General features: G+C 38.7%; 1 protein-coding gene across 1 annotated transcript in view; it reads right to left on the bottom strand.

The window, feature by feature from the left end:
* LOC111155313 (piccolo presynaptic cytomatrix protein) overlaps positions 1 to 20,168 on the bottom strand; it is a 418,957-nt gene that overhangs the window by 179,738 nt on the left and 219,051 nt on the right. Inside the window, 2 exon segments of the mRNA XM_022515457.1 lie at positions 6,689 to 8,700; positions 9,067 to 14,146. Coding sequence (XP_022371165.1) covers positions 6,689 to 8,700; positions 9,067 to 14,146 — 7,092 coding nt within the window.

Consider the following 20,168-nt stretch of genomic DNA (forward strand, 5'->3'; position numbering starts at 1 on the left):
TCAAAGTTAATGCAGATTAGACAATCATAAATAATCAGTAATTTTTAGAAATTCCTACAAATATGCAAAAGTGCTTGTGTGTATGTTAGGAAGGGATGTATTTGGCAGAATATGTATGCAGCTGCACTACGGAGTCAGTTACATATTGCACAACTGTCCAAAAGAGAGTGTAGTGAATTGATCAGAAACTAATACTACAGTAATATACTTAAGAAGCTAATTAATGTTAAATAATGCTCTATGCTTTTAAACTGGGTCAATAATAATCAATGCTCTATTAATACATAATTCCCCTGTGTTAAACTGGCATGTCCAGATATTTAAGTGGCACATTTTAAGTGTTTCTTGTAATTACGCTCATTTGCCTATTTTGAAATGTAGACATCTGTTTAAGGATACTATAAATGATCTGATTTTTTTTTCTCCTTCAGTCTAAACAGCTTTGTTTTCAAATCAATCCTTATATATGGACTACAGCAATTTTAACTACTTAACACTAAATTGATGAGATTAACTTAAAAACTTTCTGGTTTTCACTCACTGACATTTATGTGTATGCGTGTATATATATATACATAAAATATAGAAATAAAATGTAATTTGTGATATATAATGTGTATATGTAATATGTATATGTACACACATTGGTTTTATTTTTATATCCTAACAATTAACTCCCATAAATTATTTTATTGTCATTTATTTTAGAAAACACCTTAATATAGTATTTCCTATTTCAATTTTAAAACAGCTACATTTTCAAGTGCAAGATTTTAATCATAAAGAAGTATCATGAGAAAAATACATTAGTAATGAAAAAAGAGCTACAGAAAGAATAATTATGATTTATAAAGCCAATCTTTAATACCTGACTAATCTTTACTGACACACATAAATACCACCATTATAAAAAAGGTAATTTCATCAAAGTCAGTTTTAACAGACTGATTTACCTTGTTTTTCAAAAAGAGTAATAAAAAGCAACCCCTATTAATTATTAATTTTTAAATCATACTTGGCCATCACAGTCATTATTTCTTAATTCCGTATATTCTGACAGAAATAAAATTGACAGAAATAAAAATTTTTACTTTAGGTTATGGAAATTACTTTCAGAAATACATATTAAAGGGTTCCAAAAATCTTAAAAATAGCTATCAAAACAGCAATCAGTGAAGCAAAACATATTCTTGTAAAAATCAGCTCATGAATTACCATCTGCTTTGCAATAGGATCCTGGCTTAAAGTCTAGAATAAAAAGATTTTAGTAGGGAGTTTTCCTTATTATTCAAAAAGCTCTACACTTGTTCAATAAGTCTAAGGGTAAGAAAAAACAGCTTTAACACTCAGCCTAGGATTTTTAAGGCACACAGAGGTGATATCATTTGAAATGCAGCTTATTTTAGTGCAGAGAGTGGTATGTATCATCACTGGCAAACTGTGCTATTTCTGAAATACATGTCTTTTTTTAAAGAAATCACTCAAAAATGCTATTTTTTAAGATTAAGAAATCTGAGTGAATTAGACCCCATCTAGCACCAAACAGATTCTTTGAATTTACAATGTATTTCTCCCAGTGGATGATGTCACTTTCTCCCCTGATTCTCCCCTATGCTATATTAACTTTCCTTGCTGAAGTTATTCATCATGTGAAGCAATCATGTAAATCAATCTCACTGTATAGAAGAAAGATAAAGGGCATGCGGAGCACGTTTTGGTGCTCTGGTTTATTTACCCAGAGAAGTAAATTTAAAATGGTCATATAGAGAACAGGACTTTGATACTTCTAGAGAAGAGACATTATATATTCCACAGAATATGAAAGCTACGCAGTTACTAGGAGATTTGAGAATTATTCGCACCAAATCATAAAGTAAAGCTCTTCACTGACAGTTGGCAAATCCGTGATGAGGACATACAGATGTTGTCAAATGTCAACCTAGGGAGACAGCATCAACGTGACTAGGATCTACAGTTGCCAGACTTAGTGATGGGAAGGTGGTAAAGGTTGTCTCATTTACTCAAATTGTAATTTACTCAAATAACATATGTCATTTTACTGACAATTATTGGATCATCCTCTACCGCTTTCTACCTATTTTTAACTATTTGGCTTCCATTAAGCATTCTAGTTGAAGAAGCGTTTCACTAATGAAAGTGAGAAAATCATTGCATACATACTACCTTTCATTAAACAGCATACTTCTTCTTGTGCTCTTTCTCAACCGTGATGAAAATACATCATTATCAAGTCACATCTGGGTTGTGAGTTTAACCTCATGGGAAGGAATACACGTTGCCTTTGTTTCTGTTCTATCTCTTGAGAATTTTCCTGGGGCGCAAACTGAAGGACGTAAGGAAAAAGGCAGAAATTTTCTTCCATCTTTACTTAGAGTTAAAAATTTATATTTGTCAAAGGAAGTAGGCTACAAGACAAAACTGGTTACATAATCATTTTTTAAAGATTTGATTTATTTATTTGAAACAGAGAGAGAATGTGCATTGGAGAGAGAGAGCACGAGTGAGGTGAGGAGCAGAAAGAGAAGCAGGCTCTCTTCTGGCTCTCTTGTGGGGTTTGATCCCAGGACTCCGGGATCATGACCTGAGCTGAAGGCAGATGCTTAGCCAACTGGTGCCCTGGTTACATAAATGTTATCAGAAAATAGATTTTGGCTTTGAGGCTATGACTTTGATGCCAGAATGACAGGGTCTCCAAAAGGGATAGAGTTCACTCTTACAGACATTGGGGAACATTACATAACTGCATAAAATTATCTCACATAATTCCCTGCTTCAGTTATGTACATTGTGCACATTATTTTGTGATTCTTATGTTAATTAGTGCTAATTTTAATTAATTCAGTAGATAAGACATCCTAGGGCTTAGCAGGAACTCAAAGTGCCAGTGAAGCACTAACAAGACACTAACCATGCTTCTGCCTTAGAATTCCTGTGTCAAAGATGTGACCCAAGTTCCATGATGGAAAAACTGTAAGTGAGTTAAAGGATCTCATGCCACCTAGTTGAATTCCTATGGGGTAGCAACAGAATAAAATTTAAATCTCTAATGTTCTAAATTGCAACATTAAGATAAATGTTCTGAAACTCCAGGATGGAAGATCTGACCCGTAAGGAAGAATTCTGTAATAATTAAAGTGCTCCAAGAAGTTTCTGAGATAGTGAGACAAAATAGTGAATATAGAAAGAGGACCAAAATCAAACCAACCAACCAAAAAACAGTCCACATTTGCCTGTAAAGAAACAAAAAGTACAACACAGTACTTTACTATTATTATTGTTATTATTATTATTACTTATTTTTAGAGAGAGAGAGAGAGCACGTGCAGCGGAGGGAGGCAGAGGGAAAGGGACAGAGAGAGAATCTCAAGCAGACTCCACACTCAGCATCAAGCCTGATGCGGGGCTCAATCTCAGGACTCTGAGATCATGACTGAGCCGAAATCAAGAATCCTGCATTTAACCAACTGACCCGTTCAGGTGTTCCAGGAAGATTTATTTAGAGAATGAGGTAAGGGAAGCCTCTCTGTGGTAGTAAAACTTAAGAAGAAACCTGTACATGGGAATGAGCCAGGCAAAGATTTGAGAAGAGAGAGAGATCCCAACACAGGGCTGGGATGGGGATGAGGTTGGCACATCCAGCAAATGGCAAGGTCAGTGGTTAGAGCAGAGCGAGAGGAGGGGCTAAACGTGGGGAGTGAACAGTGAAGTTATGAGGCAGGTAGAGAAGAGATTGCATGGGTCCCTGTTAAGAAATTTCTGAGATATTCCAAATTTGACGAGGACTGCTGGAGAGTTTAAGCCGTGGGGTGTGTGATATAATCTGGCATACATTTTAGAAAATCACCTTAGGTTTAGTTTAGAGAAATGACAGTCAAGAAAGCACAAGTTGGGGGAGTCCAGGGGCTAGCAAACAGCGTAAAGAAAAAAAAAAAAAAAAAAGATGGTGCCTTTGATGGCCATGGAAGGAAATCCAAACTGTAACTCAGCAGAGAGATGCCCTGTGACATGTTCTTTATTACTTATCCAGTTTCATTTACAGTAAACGTCTTCCTCCCCTTTGTTTTCTATCTGTTCATTAGTCTGAACCTTTGTATATTGTGTTCCCTCTATTTCGGGGGACCTCCTTTTTTGTCTTCATGGTCCCACAGAGACGTCACCCTCATGTTTCAGAACCTCCTCTTCAAAACACTTCCTGACACTTCCAAAAAAAGGAGATCTCACCACAGAATCCCATATAGGATAGAACTTCTCTTTTATGCTATCTTACAATATCCTATTTTATGCTATGTTGTCTCAATGGCTACTGAATGGTGTGATTCTTTTCAACTTCACTAGTCTGAGAAAATTAACAGTATATAAACTACTGAGATAAACTTCTTAAACCCATATCACTATGAATATCTCTTAGAAGATTATTCTTTTCAGTACAACCAACCCTTACAGTGAAGGAATTTAGTTTTTAAAACAGACTCAAAGTATGTCTAGAAATGGGTAAAGGAACCAATTATAAAATTCACATATTAGAATCAAAGTATCTGAAGTGCCAAAAACATTGCCTGTACAAAAATGGTCTACTTTGTGCATGAAATAAAACAGTATCTTTGAGATGGTATACAATTCTTCCATATTAAAGCACTGAGGTGGACCAATTTAAAAAAGAAACTACTAAATTGTGCTTCAAAGCTCAATCCACCTAGGATTTTTCGGCTCAGAAACTGAGTAATTCTACCCATCTTCTTTTGTGATTAGATGGTTAATCAGTATCATTACCTGTAATAGAACCAACATAAGTTGTTGTATCTTTCATTTCATACTTCCAAATCTGAAGTGAATAGTGTGAAAAGAAAATACTGACAACTTCAACCTCTTCTTTAACCTAGTTCATATGAATTAAGATACATATATTAAGTAAATGATCAATACATCAATTGGAAATGCCTGTTCTTTCTAAGGACACAAACCATAAATATTACTTTAAAGTCCTATCAAAAACCACATTTTTCCAAGCAACTCTTCAGGTGAATTTATATGCCACTGCTGTAAAAATAAATACCTATACATAGAGCTGAGTTGCTTCTCACAATAGATTTAATTCTAGAAACAAAGCCATAGAAAAAATAATGCTCTGTAAATTGAATGAAATCTCAATGCACCAGTGGTTTCCTGACTTAACAGTTCTGACCTCTGTCCACCACGTGAAGACAATTTTACTTTCAGGACATGGTGTTTGAGAAAATACATAATAACAAAATGTCTTCATGAACCTAGAAAACAGACATGAATTTGTAATTTTTAAAATATGCCCATCAAGTTGTCTATATACCTATAAATAGGCCTGTAGTCATATTTAATGGCATTCTTTTTAGCCCACAGCCAATGTTTAATACACACAGGCCAGTGGAAATATAGCAAATGTCTCAGAAAAACCTATTTAGAAGCTTCAGGGTTTGAAGACCTAGAATTCACAAACCAGTAAATTAAAGAGAACTTTTAATTTGAACATCTTATATTAAATTGAACCGTCATGTTTATCAACAGCCTACTGTTATATATTAGATTTTTAAAGTTTTAAAGGCTGTTTATCAACAGCCTACTGTTATATATTAGATTTTTAAAGTAGGATACATGTATTTCTTTTTCTTTTTTTTTTTTAATTTATTTATTTGACAGACAGAGATCACAAGCAGGCAGAGAGGCAGGCAGAGAGAGAGGAGGAAGCAGGCTCCCTGCCGAGCAGAGAGCCCAATGCGGGGCTCGATCCCAGGACCCTGAGATCATGACCTGAGCCGAAGGCAGCGGCTTAACCCACTGAGCCACCCAGGCGCCCCAGGATACATGTATTTCTATACCTGATTATTAACATTTCGGATTAGCTCAGCTAGAGAGATCTTCACAAATGTGTCCAAAATACCTATATATGTTCTTTCTCCTTTTAAGCATGTCTATGCATTTTTTAAATAATTAATCACTATTATTCAAAGAAACATATATTCAAAGAAACATTTTTCCTTTTGCAAGCGCTGAGGCTAAGGCTTACCTGAGGTTAGATTAAGAAAGTTGGGAGAAACTAAACAAGCATGGATGAACTATGCAATTAAATTACATTTTCATTTGCCAGCCCTAGAAATGCTCCCTTTTGAGAAATAAATGTTCTAAGCCCTTTTATGAAAATATTCTGGCCTGAGGAAGATGAAACTGCTTGGATAATCTTCAAGGAACCCTCCACTAACAATTTCCAGTACCCATGGGTCTAAATTTAGGGCCATCCTTTAACTTCTCTGTTTATGTTCAGTATTTATTCCATCATACCTGAATATGAATATTAATTATACTTGCTGAAAGCAGAGTCTACAACCGACACTTGGGAGATTTCAAGATTAGAAGCAAACTTTCAATCTCATTAAATCATAAAGGAATACACTTCTTTCTCATTTTGCCTCACCTAAGATGTTGTTTGCTTGCTCGCCTTTTTCTTTCTTTTTTTTCTTTTTTTGGTATTTCTAACTGGATGCATACGTTTTCTATTTGTTCCCACATTTCTAATGCAACAGAAGTTGTAGTACTAGGTTTCGGAGATACCGGGAGCCTCATTGCCTTCTCAAGTCTGCAAACACATGGTTAACATCAACTCATCTATTGTCTTCTAACTGAAAAGAATCACTCTTACCGTGTAGCCCTCGGTATACTGAAAAGGAGCCCTGGAACTTTCATCTGCTGTTGGACTCAGAGGCTTGGGGTCAGACATGGACCGCTGCATCATCTTGGCTGTCTTAGGACTTGCGGGGGGCACTTTAGCCATATCTGGATGCAGTACTTTCTGTGGACTTATATCATCAGGGAGGGGTTTTTCATAAGGTACAAAGGCTGATTCTAAGGCTTTGCCTGGTGAAAGTGGTGAGATGGGTGAATAAAGGACTTTTGGAGATTTGGGTGGGGAAGGAGCCAGCTGTAATGTGGAATCTGCCCGAAGGTGAGATGAGTAACCAATCTCTAAAGGTGTTGGGCGTTTCTTGTCTTTGGGTGGAGATGTGGCACTCAGATATGGAGGACTCTGTGTGTCTGATTCTGCTTCTGTTTGACATCCTAAACTGCCCCCTTTGTAAGTCTTTTCAGGTGCTGAAATGTGTTTAATTATTTCTACCTTGGCATCCACGCGCGCCCGTATGGACGGTGTTCTTATGGTTCCAACGGGTTCAGTCTGCACAGATATCTCTGCTACTGTTTGGACTGCTATACTGGAGACTTTGGAGACCAGGGGTTTGGTCTTGTCGGCCTCTGCGGTGCTGTCACCGTACTTGCCGGCGCGAGCTTTCCTCCTTGCTCTGGTAGGCACATCCCACTCGTCCTGATCTTCATCGTCGGTCTGGACGCTCGTATCCACACTCTTCTTGGTTCTCCTCCTCCTACTCACGTAACTCCGATCCGCGGCGTCCTCATCGTCGGTCTGCACGCCGCTGTCCACGATCTTTTTAAAGCAGCGGGGATCGTCAGAGTCCCCCACCTCGTCATAGTGGCCACGGACTTTGGCTGCAGAGCTTCTCTTTTTGGGCGGTTTCTCATCTTTTACCACCACGTCCGTCAGAGGTATCTCTGAGACAGTACTCAGGATGCCAGGTGGGGCGATGTACTGAGTAACACCGTCAGACTGAACCGTGTACCACCCTTGGCTCTGCGGGATTTCAATGGCCACGACGGCAGATGCGGTGGTGGTTGCATCCTCAGTGGCCCAAAACGGACTGCCTTCTGGGGCGGCATACTGACCTTCCAAAACTGCCTGCTCCGTCGTGGTCTGTGGAGAAGCAGTTCCAGAAGGGTCATAGTTATACTGGTAGATCTGGCGAATCTTCTGCTCTTCCAGCTGCTGGTGAAGCTGTTGCTGCAGCTGCTGGATCTGCTCCAGCTGCAACTGCTGCTGAGCTAGCGTCTCCTGCCTCATCATGAACTGGGCTTGCCGCTCTTCTTCCTGCTGGTAGAGAAGGTGCTGCTTCATAGACTGCAGCTCCTCCAGCTTTTTTTGAACCATGATCTTTTCTTGTTCCCGGAACCTCTGAATTTCCTGACGTTCCCACTCCAGTTCCTCAGCAAAACGCTGCTGCTTAATTTTCTCCAGTTCCAAGAGCTCACGCTCCAAGTCGAGCTGCTGCTGTTGTTTATCTTCTTCAGGGACGATTAAAATAGCGCTTTCATCTCCCACCACTTCAGAAAACACTTCCGAGGCTGTGGTTAAAGTGGGCACTGAGTCTATTGTCTCAGCAGCAAGCGTTTCCATTGTAAGAGTCTGCAAACTGGCATTGATATCAATACCGGTTGCCGCAATGTCTGTTTCAGATGCACCTGTTGTTAGGAAATATGATCTAGGCATTGGCTGGCTCTGGTGCAGGGCGGATAATGGCGTCACTGTGTCAGCTGTGTGCACACCAGACAAATCCCTCACCGTAGTGCTGAATATGGAGCCAGGTTGTGTGGTGATAGCAAATGCGGAGGGAATTGGAGTGGCTACCGAAGAATAGACAACACCATTAGATGACCTCAAAACGCTCCCCACACCATACTGGGATCCTGGAGGTGGAGTCATTCTGGCTGTGGAATACTGTGGGGTACTAATTCCAACTTCTGAAATGACTTGTCGTGTTTCGGGATATGGACCTGTGGTCTTGCTTGAGTAATCCATTACCTCACCTGAAATACAGGGTAGAGTTATAGTCCAGTTCTCAGAATGAGTGATGCTTTTTGGGGTTGAAAGCCCTCTCAATCTTGACGAACATAATGAATGGGGCTGCATGCAAATCCACAGGTTAACCTAGTTAGATGTGGAATCAAAGCGATGTTGAACATGCAGGCACATGCGGGTGACTTTGGGCAGAACAAATTAAAAAAATGAAGGAACAAAAGCACACGTGTACTTTGAAATGTGTTGCCAAAACATCCAAAGAAAGAGAAAAAGTAACAAAATCAGAAAAGGGACTGCATTTTTTCATCCTGAAATGAGATGAGGGACACCATAATGACACTTCAAGGAAAGGTCTGCTGCCACATCATACTGACCTGTAGTAATTCTCCCTGAAGTTAGATCTACTGCTGCGTCAGTTCCTCCAGAATAATCGAAAGCATTTTTACTTTTATAGAAAAAATGTCCAGCTTCTGCTAAATTCGTGTCAGACATGGAAGGTTTCATTCCCCCAACCCCCCTATATCCATATGGCCCTGATCGATCATATTGATAGTGGTCATCCCTATAACCAAAACGATCCTCAGGAAGAGTAGTTGGAGGCTGCTGTGCTGTGCAGCTCCTTCCAAAGGGTAACTTATAAACCATGTCGCAGCATACAGCTCTTCTCCCTGCAGTCAGGTCAACAGGCTTTTCGTCATCTTCTATTATTTTGGTCACTGCACCAGAGGTGGATTCATCCATTGTTACAACAGTTCTGTGAGACTTTGTTGTACTGAGGTCTACTACTTCCCCGTCAGTGACCCCCTGGGATGTGATGCCATCAGTCCATCCATTTGTGACACCAACATGAGGCACAGTCACAGGTTTTGTAATAGCTGATGTCACCGGGTGTGCTGAGGTACCCAAGGATAAGTTTATGGGTGCGTCCTCCCTAACTGCAGGGAAGGCCTGGCCACTTGGTATCCTGTAGGGGGGCTCAGCGTGCTTTGATGTAGTAAGCTGGAGTGGTGCTTTTGTTGCATGTGCTGTGCCCATTAGGCTTTCTGCGCCCGTGGTGTAACTTGAACTAGCGGCGCATGTGGCAACAGTCACTGTCTCAGTGACCACGGCCATCGGCCTTACTACTGATGGAGTAGCGCTGAGATTTATAATAGAGGGTTGGACAGCACTCATCTGTCTGCCATAAACATCACTGGCAGTGATCTGCCTTTTCATATCCATGGTGGAAGCAGAAAGATCCATACACTTTTCAGTCGCTTTCACTTCCACTTTTGGTACGGTACGCAAATCAATGGCATCCCCAATAAGCTGCACCTTTCCATTTTCCTTATGCTGACGCTTCTCTAAATGTAGGTTATCTAGAGCAAGAGGCTCTGGAGGAACTGAGATAGTGACACTGCTGAGACCAACACTAGGGACTGCACTTCTGGCTGCTGAAACCTCAGCCTTAGAAACTTCAGTCGTGAAAAACTGTGTTCCTGAGGTTGGGGCCGCTTGAAATGAAGAGAGCGCTGTGACAGGGAGGGCAGAAAATGTCTCCAGAGTTCCAGAGAGGTACAAGCTCTGTTCTGAAGAAATTGGCATTCCTGCAGTTGTTAAAGGAGGAACTACAGAAAACACTGGTTCGATGGAAATCAGGTCTTTGGGGGGTGATCCCAGGGGCCAACTGGTAATCGCTTGACTAGCTGAAGAATCTGTTGGAGTCCCAGGTTCAGATGGCAATGTGATAACCACATAGGTTTCCACGAGGGATTTGGAATATCTTGGGGAGGACTTGTTAGAGTGAGGAGAAAGTGGGGAAGTAGGGGAAGGTAATTTATAATCTGCTGAAGTCACTAAATTTAGTGTCATATTTGAAGTTAAAGATAGACCTGTCGGTTTGGGGTGTGTATCTGCTGATTTTTGCGTAGTTACTGGAGGCTGAGGAACTGCTGGTTTCGGGGCAATTGGAGGTTTACTTGGCTCAGGTCTGTGTGTAAATACAAGTCCAGATGGGATGGAAGATGGTTTAGGAGGAACAGGAGGAGGCGCAGTGGTACATATTTTTGTTACAGGTAAGCCACTACTTCTTGGAAGAGCTGTGGCCTCTACTGTAGTAACAGCATCAACTAGAGGTGTAGCCGTAGGAGTTAGAGTCACTGGAGCTGTAACTGTTAGCTTTTTTTTAGGATGAACAGGTGGTTTAGGTGAGGTTGGTGGAGGAAGAGGTGGAGGAGGAGGGGGAGGAGGAGGAGGAGGTGGGGGAGGGGGAGGGGGAGGTGGGGGAGGAGGTTGAGCTGATGCATCCAAAGAAGAACTTCTAAAGAATGGATGAGTTTTTGTTGGAAGAGACGTAACAGAAGGACTGCCAGATGGTAATGGAGATGCAGGTTTTGCTTGATCAAAGACCTGTCCAGACAGAAAGCATGTTGCTAGAACCTGCTCCTCCACGGCACCAGCAGAAGGAGGGTGATCAAACACAGTTTCAGATAAGCCCATTTTTGTTAGTTCAACCTCAGACTTTTCCCTTTTATCTCTGTAAGCTTCTAAAACCTCGAGAATAATTCCATTTCCAGTGTCCCTCTTGTCTTTCTTCACTGGGTCTTTTTCAGATGTAGATGAGTCAGTGGAAACAGTGTCAGCAATGAGCCCCTCAGGTACAGTTCCTACAGATTCTATGATAGGAGGTTCCATATCAGATAAGGAAATCACAACATGATCGGCACTAGTTCTTCCATCTGGTACAGCAATCCGTTCTAAAGATATACTTATTTCTTCTGGATAGTCTATGATGCTGCCTGGAAAATACGTTGGTGAAGAAATCTCAGAATCTTCCAGTTTAGTTACCATGTCCACAGGCTCTGTATAAACTGTGGTTATGCTATCCAGCGTAGTAATGGGTGAGGAGCTATCTGTGGTACAAACTGAAGAAACAGATGACGTGAGAGAGGGTGTGTCAGAGGGTGGGACAGATGTAGCACTTTCTGAAGGCTCAGAGTAGGTCAAAATCAGTGATTCGTGGGCAATTATCTCTTGAATTTCCCTTGTATAATCAGTTACATATTCATCCTCAATTTCTTCTGTTGAAAAATGTTGGGTTATTTTGACATCTGGGATAGAGAGTGTTGCACTGCTGGTCGAATCTGTAAGAGATGCCCCTGAGAGAACACTTGATGTCAAAGATGCATCGGGCACCCTGTCAAAGTCCATGGTAGACTCGGTCATATCGTCCGTGATGGGGGGCTGGGTTGGACTGGATCCAGGTGTTAACTGCATCTGTTGCCTCTTCATGAGTTCTTCATAGGCAGCATCAGCATCTAATAATTTTTTTTCTTCACTGGTAGAAGTTACCATACTACCCAGATCTACTATCTCATGGCTTTCCGGGATGATAAAAGAGCTTGAAACGATGTCTTCTTGAGGCACAACAGAATGTAAGCTTTCTAACTCATAAAACTCTTTCTGGAGGTCTGTTATTTTTTGCATAGGATCTTCATAAATCTGTTCTGGAATTCTTATTTTTTGATCTTTCCCTCTCTGCTGCATAAATCCATTTTCATCTTCTTGCCTTGTTAGCAGACTGCCATCTACCGAACCATTGTATGTGTCCTCTACTAGAGATTCATAAATATAATCCTCTATTAACATCCCACCATACAAAGGCTCTTTTTCAAATATTTCATCTCGTTCAGTTGCACCTGGAAAAGCTTTATATTTGTGGGTTTTATGCATCATTTCTTCATACATCTCCTCGGCACTTTTTAATGCCTTTTGGCCACCTTCTTTCTGCATAATAGACTGCTCATCTGTTGGAGAGAACAAAGACACAGCTGTGGGCAATTTATAAACTTTTTGCACTTCTATTATTTTTTCTGGGCTTATTTCAAAACCTTCTGGGTCTGACTCTATGCTAGGTGAGTATTCAGAACAAGAAGATCGATGGAGTTCCTCCATTTCTGCAGCCTGACGTAACTCCTCCGTTGGAGATGCATCTTCAATGGGAGAGAGATTACTGGGTGGTGTCTTTGGTCTTTCCCTCCTTCTCTGAGCTCGAAGTTCATCTTTGTCTTTCTTTGATTTCTTACTAGAAGACTTTCTTTGCTGCTGCTCCAATTCCCGCTGCTTTTCTTGCTCCTTTAATAATTCTTCTTCCTCTCTCAATTCTTCTTCCTCTGAAGAATCTTCAATAGTAGGTAAAAGAGGACCGTGTGACCTGTGCCGAGCTTTACGTTGTTGTTTGCTCTCTCCCTTTTTGTGACTCGGGCTACTGTCACTGTCCTCATCCAGTGACGACACTGACGTAGGGGATGTGCCAGGGGTGAAGCTGGAAGCATGAAGACTAGAAGATCCTTCCCCCCTTGATCTATCTTCTGGAGAGTCTGTCAGGCTTTCCATTTCTAATTCTGGCTCCTCGTCAAAATACAAAGTTGTTTTTTTCTGTGAGGACTCTGCAGAGTACTTATCTGCTATTGTGCTGTTAAGTTCAATTGTTTTGAATCGACGTAGCCCTCCTCCTCCAGCAATTACAAGCTCTTCACTCTCCTGACTTTTAGTCTCTCTGTACTTAAGCTCAGGACTTTCATCAAATGTCTCATCATCTTCATCATGCCATGAATGGCGTCTCCCTGCATCATCATCAAAGCTTGTACTGCTTTTCCGAGTTAGTCGCCTGTGTTTCCCTGGTGTCGCCTTCCCTTTCCCTTTTGTTTCTTCCTTCTTCTGGCTCTCAAGGCTGCTACTTATCTCTTTGAGTTGGCTCCTAATGAACTCATCATCTTCAGAACCTGAAGCATCTTCGTCGGCACTCATTTCTATGATCTGCTTTCGAATAAAGTCCTCCTCTTCACCAGATCCTTGACTATCTTCCTGTTTATACTCATCACTGCTCGATGAACCAACACTAGTTCTCCGTTTTCTTTGTGGGAGAGGTGAGTTCTCACTTTCGCTACTGTCTTCAACTGAATCATAAGACTGTCTTCTAGTAGCTGTGTCATCAACAAACTCAGACTTCTCTTCATGGTCCTTTCTGGAAGGACCATCTTGTTGGCTATCTTTTTTTAACATGTCTTTTTCTTCTTGACTCTTTGCGAGCTCCTCTTCTGCAACTGTGGTTTCTAGGGTTTCAGATAAAGTCTGAGTTTTTGGTTGGTCCTTAGGTGGCTCAGAAGTAACCTCAGGAGGTTGGGTTTTCTTTTCTGTTTTTTCTTCAACAAGTGTACTTGCCTGAGCTTCCAAAATGGATAGGACCGTACTTTCTAACTTAGCCAAATCTGAGGGGCTGGAAGGGCTGCTTTCTTGTGAAAAAGAGTCCTTTTTGAGTCCTTTGAGCAAATCTTTTTCATCACTTGGAATAAGACTTGGAATTTCACCAAGTGAACTTGATATCCCATCAGAAGAATATCCTGTGTCACTCAGACCTTGTGGGCTTTTTGGTTGCTGAGAACTTGAGGTGTCTGATTTGTCATCTTCCTTTTCCTAGCAGGGAGGAAAAGATATAGGAAAACTTAACATGATTAAACTGGTAACATGGCCTCTCTATTACTCCCAAATTAACTACTATGAACTGAGGAATAATTATAGGATTTTTTTTAACTATATGCCAGTATTTTTTTTTAATCTTTGGATACAAGAAAGTGAAAGGAGTTGATACATATTGACTATGGTTAGTTTTCATTTAACCTAAGTTTAATTAAATGTCAATTCTCAATGACATCTTATTTTTTCCATTAATACTCTCTATGTTTTTACATTTCAATTCCATTTTCTTTCAAACACATCATTATCTTTCTTAGTACATTTACTTTGGGAAAAAGTTATAAAGTGTCAAATGAAAAGATTAATCTTGGGGTGCCTGGGTAGCTCAGTGGGTTAAGCCTCTGCCTTCGGCTCAGGTCATGATCCCAGGGTCCTGGGATCGAGCCCCGCGTCGGACTCTCTGCTCAGCACGGAGCCTGCTTCCCCTTCTCTCTCTCTGTCTGCCTCTCTGCATACTTGTGATCTCTGTCTATCAAATAAATAAATAAAATCTTAAAAAAAAAGATTAATTTTTTCATTAATATAATCAATACTTTTGAATCATGAAGGCAAGAAAAGAAAGAAAAAAAAAATCAGAGGATGGGTTTTGTACCTGGCTACAAGTTGTAAGAGATGTTGGAAAATTTACTTAACAAAAACCTGCAGGTAATATGACCATAATGATATCTGTCTGAGCTAACATAAGAGGTATTTTTTTAAGAGAGAGATTCAAATAAGACACTACTAAGTATCTTTTAAGACACTTTAAAAGACAGTAAGACACTATATTTCCTTGGGATTGCTCTTAATATTATTATCCTATATCATTTGAAGTGAAGGTTTAGAGACTTTGAAAAAGTTTACAATAATTATTATTAGTAATTATCACTAATAATAATACTGAAATACTGAAATACTGAAAAAGTTATGCAGTAATTAGTCTGACTCATGGCTTTCGCTAAAGAGAAATATCTATTATTTTTGTAGTGGTGTTAATCTTATTTATCTTCAGCATCATACCTCAAAGAAAATGTCATTTATAAATGTCTTCTGATTTTGAGAATACTTGGACTTTTACCTTTACACTATGTCAAAGTCAGTTCCTTTTAACTAGTACAATAACAAACTTTTGCAAATGGGACCATGGGCTTTCCAGGGAGCTGAGACACTAAGTAGAAAAATCACAGCCTTAATCTGCTGCATTCCTTTGGCTGGGATGAGGCCATGTCAGCAATTTGGTTCAAGAATCAGAGTAGCCTTAAATGAAAATGATAAACATAGAGACTTTTTGCATAAGTCCAAATTAAAAATATCTATGAGCAAAATGAAACTCAACTAATCCAGTTGGTTTCCATGCTTAAAGTAGAGTGTTAAAATAACCCCACAGCCCTGTGGAATGAAGAAGTCAGAAAACGAGCCCCAGGAGGACATGTTATGTCTGACCCTGGACTAAGAGGCCACCTCAATTCCACTAAGTCTGTATACTGAACTAACCATCTCAATATTTTCAGCGGGTTTGTATGCATGGGCTCCTCCAACCCATCTGTAGCCCAAATGATCAGATAGAGGTCAGGTTGAACAACAAAAACACAAACATGCAAAAACCTTTCTTCCTTCTTTCCTTCCTTCTCTCCTCTTTCCTCTCCTTCTCCTCCTCCTTTTCCTTTCCCTTCTTCTTTTAGCTATAGAGTTCTCAAATATAGACGCTGTCAGTTTGACATTCATTTTACATTCACATTCTTCTCACTACCTGTTGTTACTAGGTATGGTTAGAGATGTATCTTGAATGCATTATATGGTAAAATGTTTTGGCCAAATTTACAACATGACACAACTCAAATTTTAAAAAAGTGGTGATATATTATTCATGACTTTATGCAAAAAAAAAAAAAACAAAAAACCCATATGTACTCTTTGGTTTATCATGAATTAACTTTCCTGGGTCATTTCAGACGTCTCCCCAGGAAAAACTTACTTTTCAGCAGCGGTAAGACTTTAGTAGTAGGGCTGATGAGCACCTGACTAATTTTGGTTCCTTTGTCTTAAGAGCTGCACATTAAAGAGGTAAGCACAGAAGAAGCACACTTCTAACAAAATCTTTCCAGACGGTCCAAGTGGACAGATGTTCCTCTCTCCTCACATCCCACACAATGATGAGCACAATTTTTTTGAGTTCAATATGCTTTCTATGTCTTTCTTTATCTTCCTTCCCAACCTTCACTAAATCACAGTAAATACCATAACCAAGGTGATGGGGCACCTAAGCTCCTTGTGAGGAAAAAAAATAAAATAAAAAAAAACCAAATTTGTGAAGGTGTCATTTATATTCTTTATTTTGTGTCTGCATAAGTTATAAAACAGAACAAGGTAATAAATTATCCATATATATGGAGAAAATGTAACCACTGTTATATATAACAATTGAGTATAATAATAAAAGAAAAATTATAGTTTCATACAATGAATTCTACAAGGTCTACATTTTACAAAAATAAGATTAGGACCAGACATACAATGTAAAAAGGAAATTAAGATACAGTAGATAGAAGACTAACATACATAAATATCAAAATACCTACAATCCCCTTCTGTGGTCTTTCTCCATATGTTCATGTTTTCTTTCCTTCCTTAGTACCATGTTCTACCCAATTCTCCCTCCTGCCCCTCTCCTGGTCTCTTTCCTCCACATTCCGCAGAGGATTCAATCATTATTTATGTATGATGATGCTGTGATGATTTTTCCCTCTAAATGACTCTTCCTTTCCATATTATGAAGTGGCTAATGGCTGCAAACATTTTCTCTACAGGCTTGTGGGTCTAAGATAAAATGTTTGGGGTGGTTAATAAGAAAATCAAGTTAGGTGACCAAAGGGCATTTGTCTGAACTATTTAGAAGAAACAGTTGGTCATGGATTTATTGTGCCACAGTAAATTGAAAAAAAAAATTCATAATGTCAACTCTTCTCACACTAACTAGCATAGGAGTAAAGTCTCCTGAGAAAGGAGAGTGACCTTCTGCTTTTTCATTACACTGTTAGCTGTTAACTACCAGATCATATGCTGACCAAGCTCTTTGCTTCTTTAAGGCTCCTACATGTTTTCTTTACCCTCTGCTGCTAAAATCAAAAAAAGAAAAAAGTTGCTCTTCATATGCAGAGATAGATATACTGAGACACTCATCTGTCCATGTATTTATCCCCACACAAGTTAACTGGGCTATATAGATATAACACTGCAAACTCTTGATTCATGGATATATATATATATATATGTGTGTGTGTGTATATATATATATATATATATATATATATATATAAACAAGGGAATAATTTGATCAAAGTAGATGGAACTGAGAAGATCATAAAACACAGTGTGTAAGTTGGATTTGGTTTTCTCTAATTATTTAATCTTCCAATGGCTGTCTGGAGTACTGTAACTCTAAAGGAATATGAACAAAGGATTTACAAGAAGGCGGTGTAATTTGACTTATTTTCTTCTAAATTTCTAAGTCCCTAGAACTAAAAGATTGAGAGTTTTCTCCTAGTTGCTCCAAAAAAAAATATGGTTATTAAAAAAAATGTATGGTTGTATACTTATTTTTGAGAAGAATGTTAAACTACTTATGATAATATATTAAGATTTACTGAAATGAACAGATTCAAATAGTTCTTTATAAATTACACATATATAATATATATAACACATATATATGTATATCACTGAATTTTCTTATGTATGCATTATTTTCTCCATTTGAATGGATAATCAAAAAATGAAATTAATTATCTATTTCATTTTTTACATGTAATACCATCTAGAATGACCTCTGAAATGATTATTTAAGAGGAAAATTCCATGCATCTACTTTTTACACAAGAAATTTTGTTTGTTACTTGGAGGCAGTGAGTGGGAACAAACATAATTTAAGCATACCTGCATACCTTTTCATTTTTTTAATAGCAATGTCATTTTTCAATTCCCCTGAGGAACACATTTTCTGTGCATTTTTTTGAGTACATTTAGCATTAGAGCCTACTGCACTTACTTTTGCTGTTACTGTTATTGCACTTTTCCCATGTATAGAATTACAGTACTTGAGCCTTTCTCGCTGTGTATATGAAACAATTAAGCAAAATTTTCAGAGGCTAAGATTCATATATATTTATATATAGATATATTTTTTTACTTACTAACTAAAAGTAGAGAGTGGAGAATTCCTTTTCCTTCTAATATTCCCCTGCCATTTACTGACCTGGAGACCAGTCAGAGAGAGGCAGTGATGAACTTGACCCATTTGAAACTCTTCGATGGTGGCATATCTTGAAGCCTTCTCTAGTGATGTAGAAAGTGCCAAGACACACCTGTACTGGCAAACTCAGTTCAGCCCCTTTCATAAATGCAGAGATGTTTAGCTTTTCATACTGAAGGCAAATGGAAGTTTACTGAATATTGCCATGTTGTTGGTAAATTTAAGACTGTACAAAGAAAGGATGCAATATACCTTAATTTTCCCAAGCCATTTATTTCAATGGGCCAAAGTAAAACAACAAATGAATGATCTTTAATCATTTATACAATGGAAGGGTCAAAATGGATTACTAGCCTGATTGTTCTAAACACTCTAAAGATTAAGTCCATAATTTCAGTGGGACTGGAGAGAAAAACTGAATATTCTCACCTACATGGGAATCTTTTTCACTACAGAAAAACTCATTATTTTTCATCCTGATTATGCTGTCATTATATACATTGACTTCTACATAACTTGATTATTAATCTCTTGGTCATTTTTAGGCAGAAATAAAAGTTTATGCTAACGGATGTTCAAATTTTGGTGTTTATCAGGAGAGCTATAGTGTTTCAATGTAATACATCAAATGCAGACAAGCAGTATTCTGTTTAAGTATATAGATAAAAAGAGAGAACTCTGTAGCAACATGAGATTTTAAAATAGTAAACAAAAAAGTAAAGAAGACTATCTTTCAAATTATTTATTATATTTGAGGATGCATTTTAATTCCATTTGACAAACACATTTTGGCTGAGAAGAATAAATGGACAGACAAAAAGATATGGTGACAAAGAAATGTAAACAATATACTATGAAAATACGAAGGACACAAATGACATGGGATTATAGCAGTAGTTGCTAAGAGAGAAGAATAGTTATCATAATGTATTGGCAGTATGGTACAAGTGTCATAAGACTGACGGGTAGTGTTGAAAAGCCACTCTTTTATAATCAGAACTGGACTATAATCTTAGCTTTGCTGAATCCTTAGCCATATGATCCTGGGTACAGAAATTTAGTTTTCTTCAATTTAAAGAAGATACAATATTTACCTCATCCACTGTTGTGCGGATGAAACGATCAAGAAAATACTTAACATAGTGCCGAGAATATTCTAAGAGATAAATTAAGAATATTATCTTGATTTCAAACAAAAAACAAACTTAACACCAGTCAACACAGGGAGTTTAGCAGCAAAAGTGACAGCCACCGAGGAGAAAAGTGGTCACTTCAGGCTGACGGAAGTGAGCAGCAACAATGTACAGGGACCTGAGTGCAAGTTATACTGGAGCCATATTCCACAAGGCTGAGAAAGCCAAACTAAGTTATTTGGACAGGAGTCTTGGCCATGGGAAGCAAAGGCCTAGGTGAGTTTGGAAAATGATCTAATGGGCTAGAAGAGATGTAAAGATTTTTACTATATTTTAAATTCAAAATTACATGCTTCTAATATTTAATAAATGGACTGACACTAATGTTCCTTTACTTCTTATATGAGTTGGTTCCTGTTCTGTAAGGAATCCTGAGGAAAAACTGGGAGTTACACTCTAAGGAGACGTTATAGTGAGGTAGTCACTTTATTCATCCATCTTTATACTGAGGTTTCCTATTCAGTTGGGCAGCTCTCTGGCTTTTATTACTTATTAGCAATTACGCCAGCTTTCCTGTTACAGGTAAGTGGTAGACAAAAGA

Source organism: Enhydra lutris, unplaced genomic scaffold (assembly GCF_002288905.1).
Source record: "Enhydra lutris kenyoni isolate GAN:26980312 unplaced genomic scaffold, ASM228890v2 scaffoldscaffold40, whole genome shotgun sequence".
Classification (NCBI taxonomy): domain Eukaryota; kingdom Metazoa; phylum Chordata; class Mammalia; order Carnivora; family Mustelidae; genus Enhydra; species Enhydra lutris.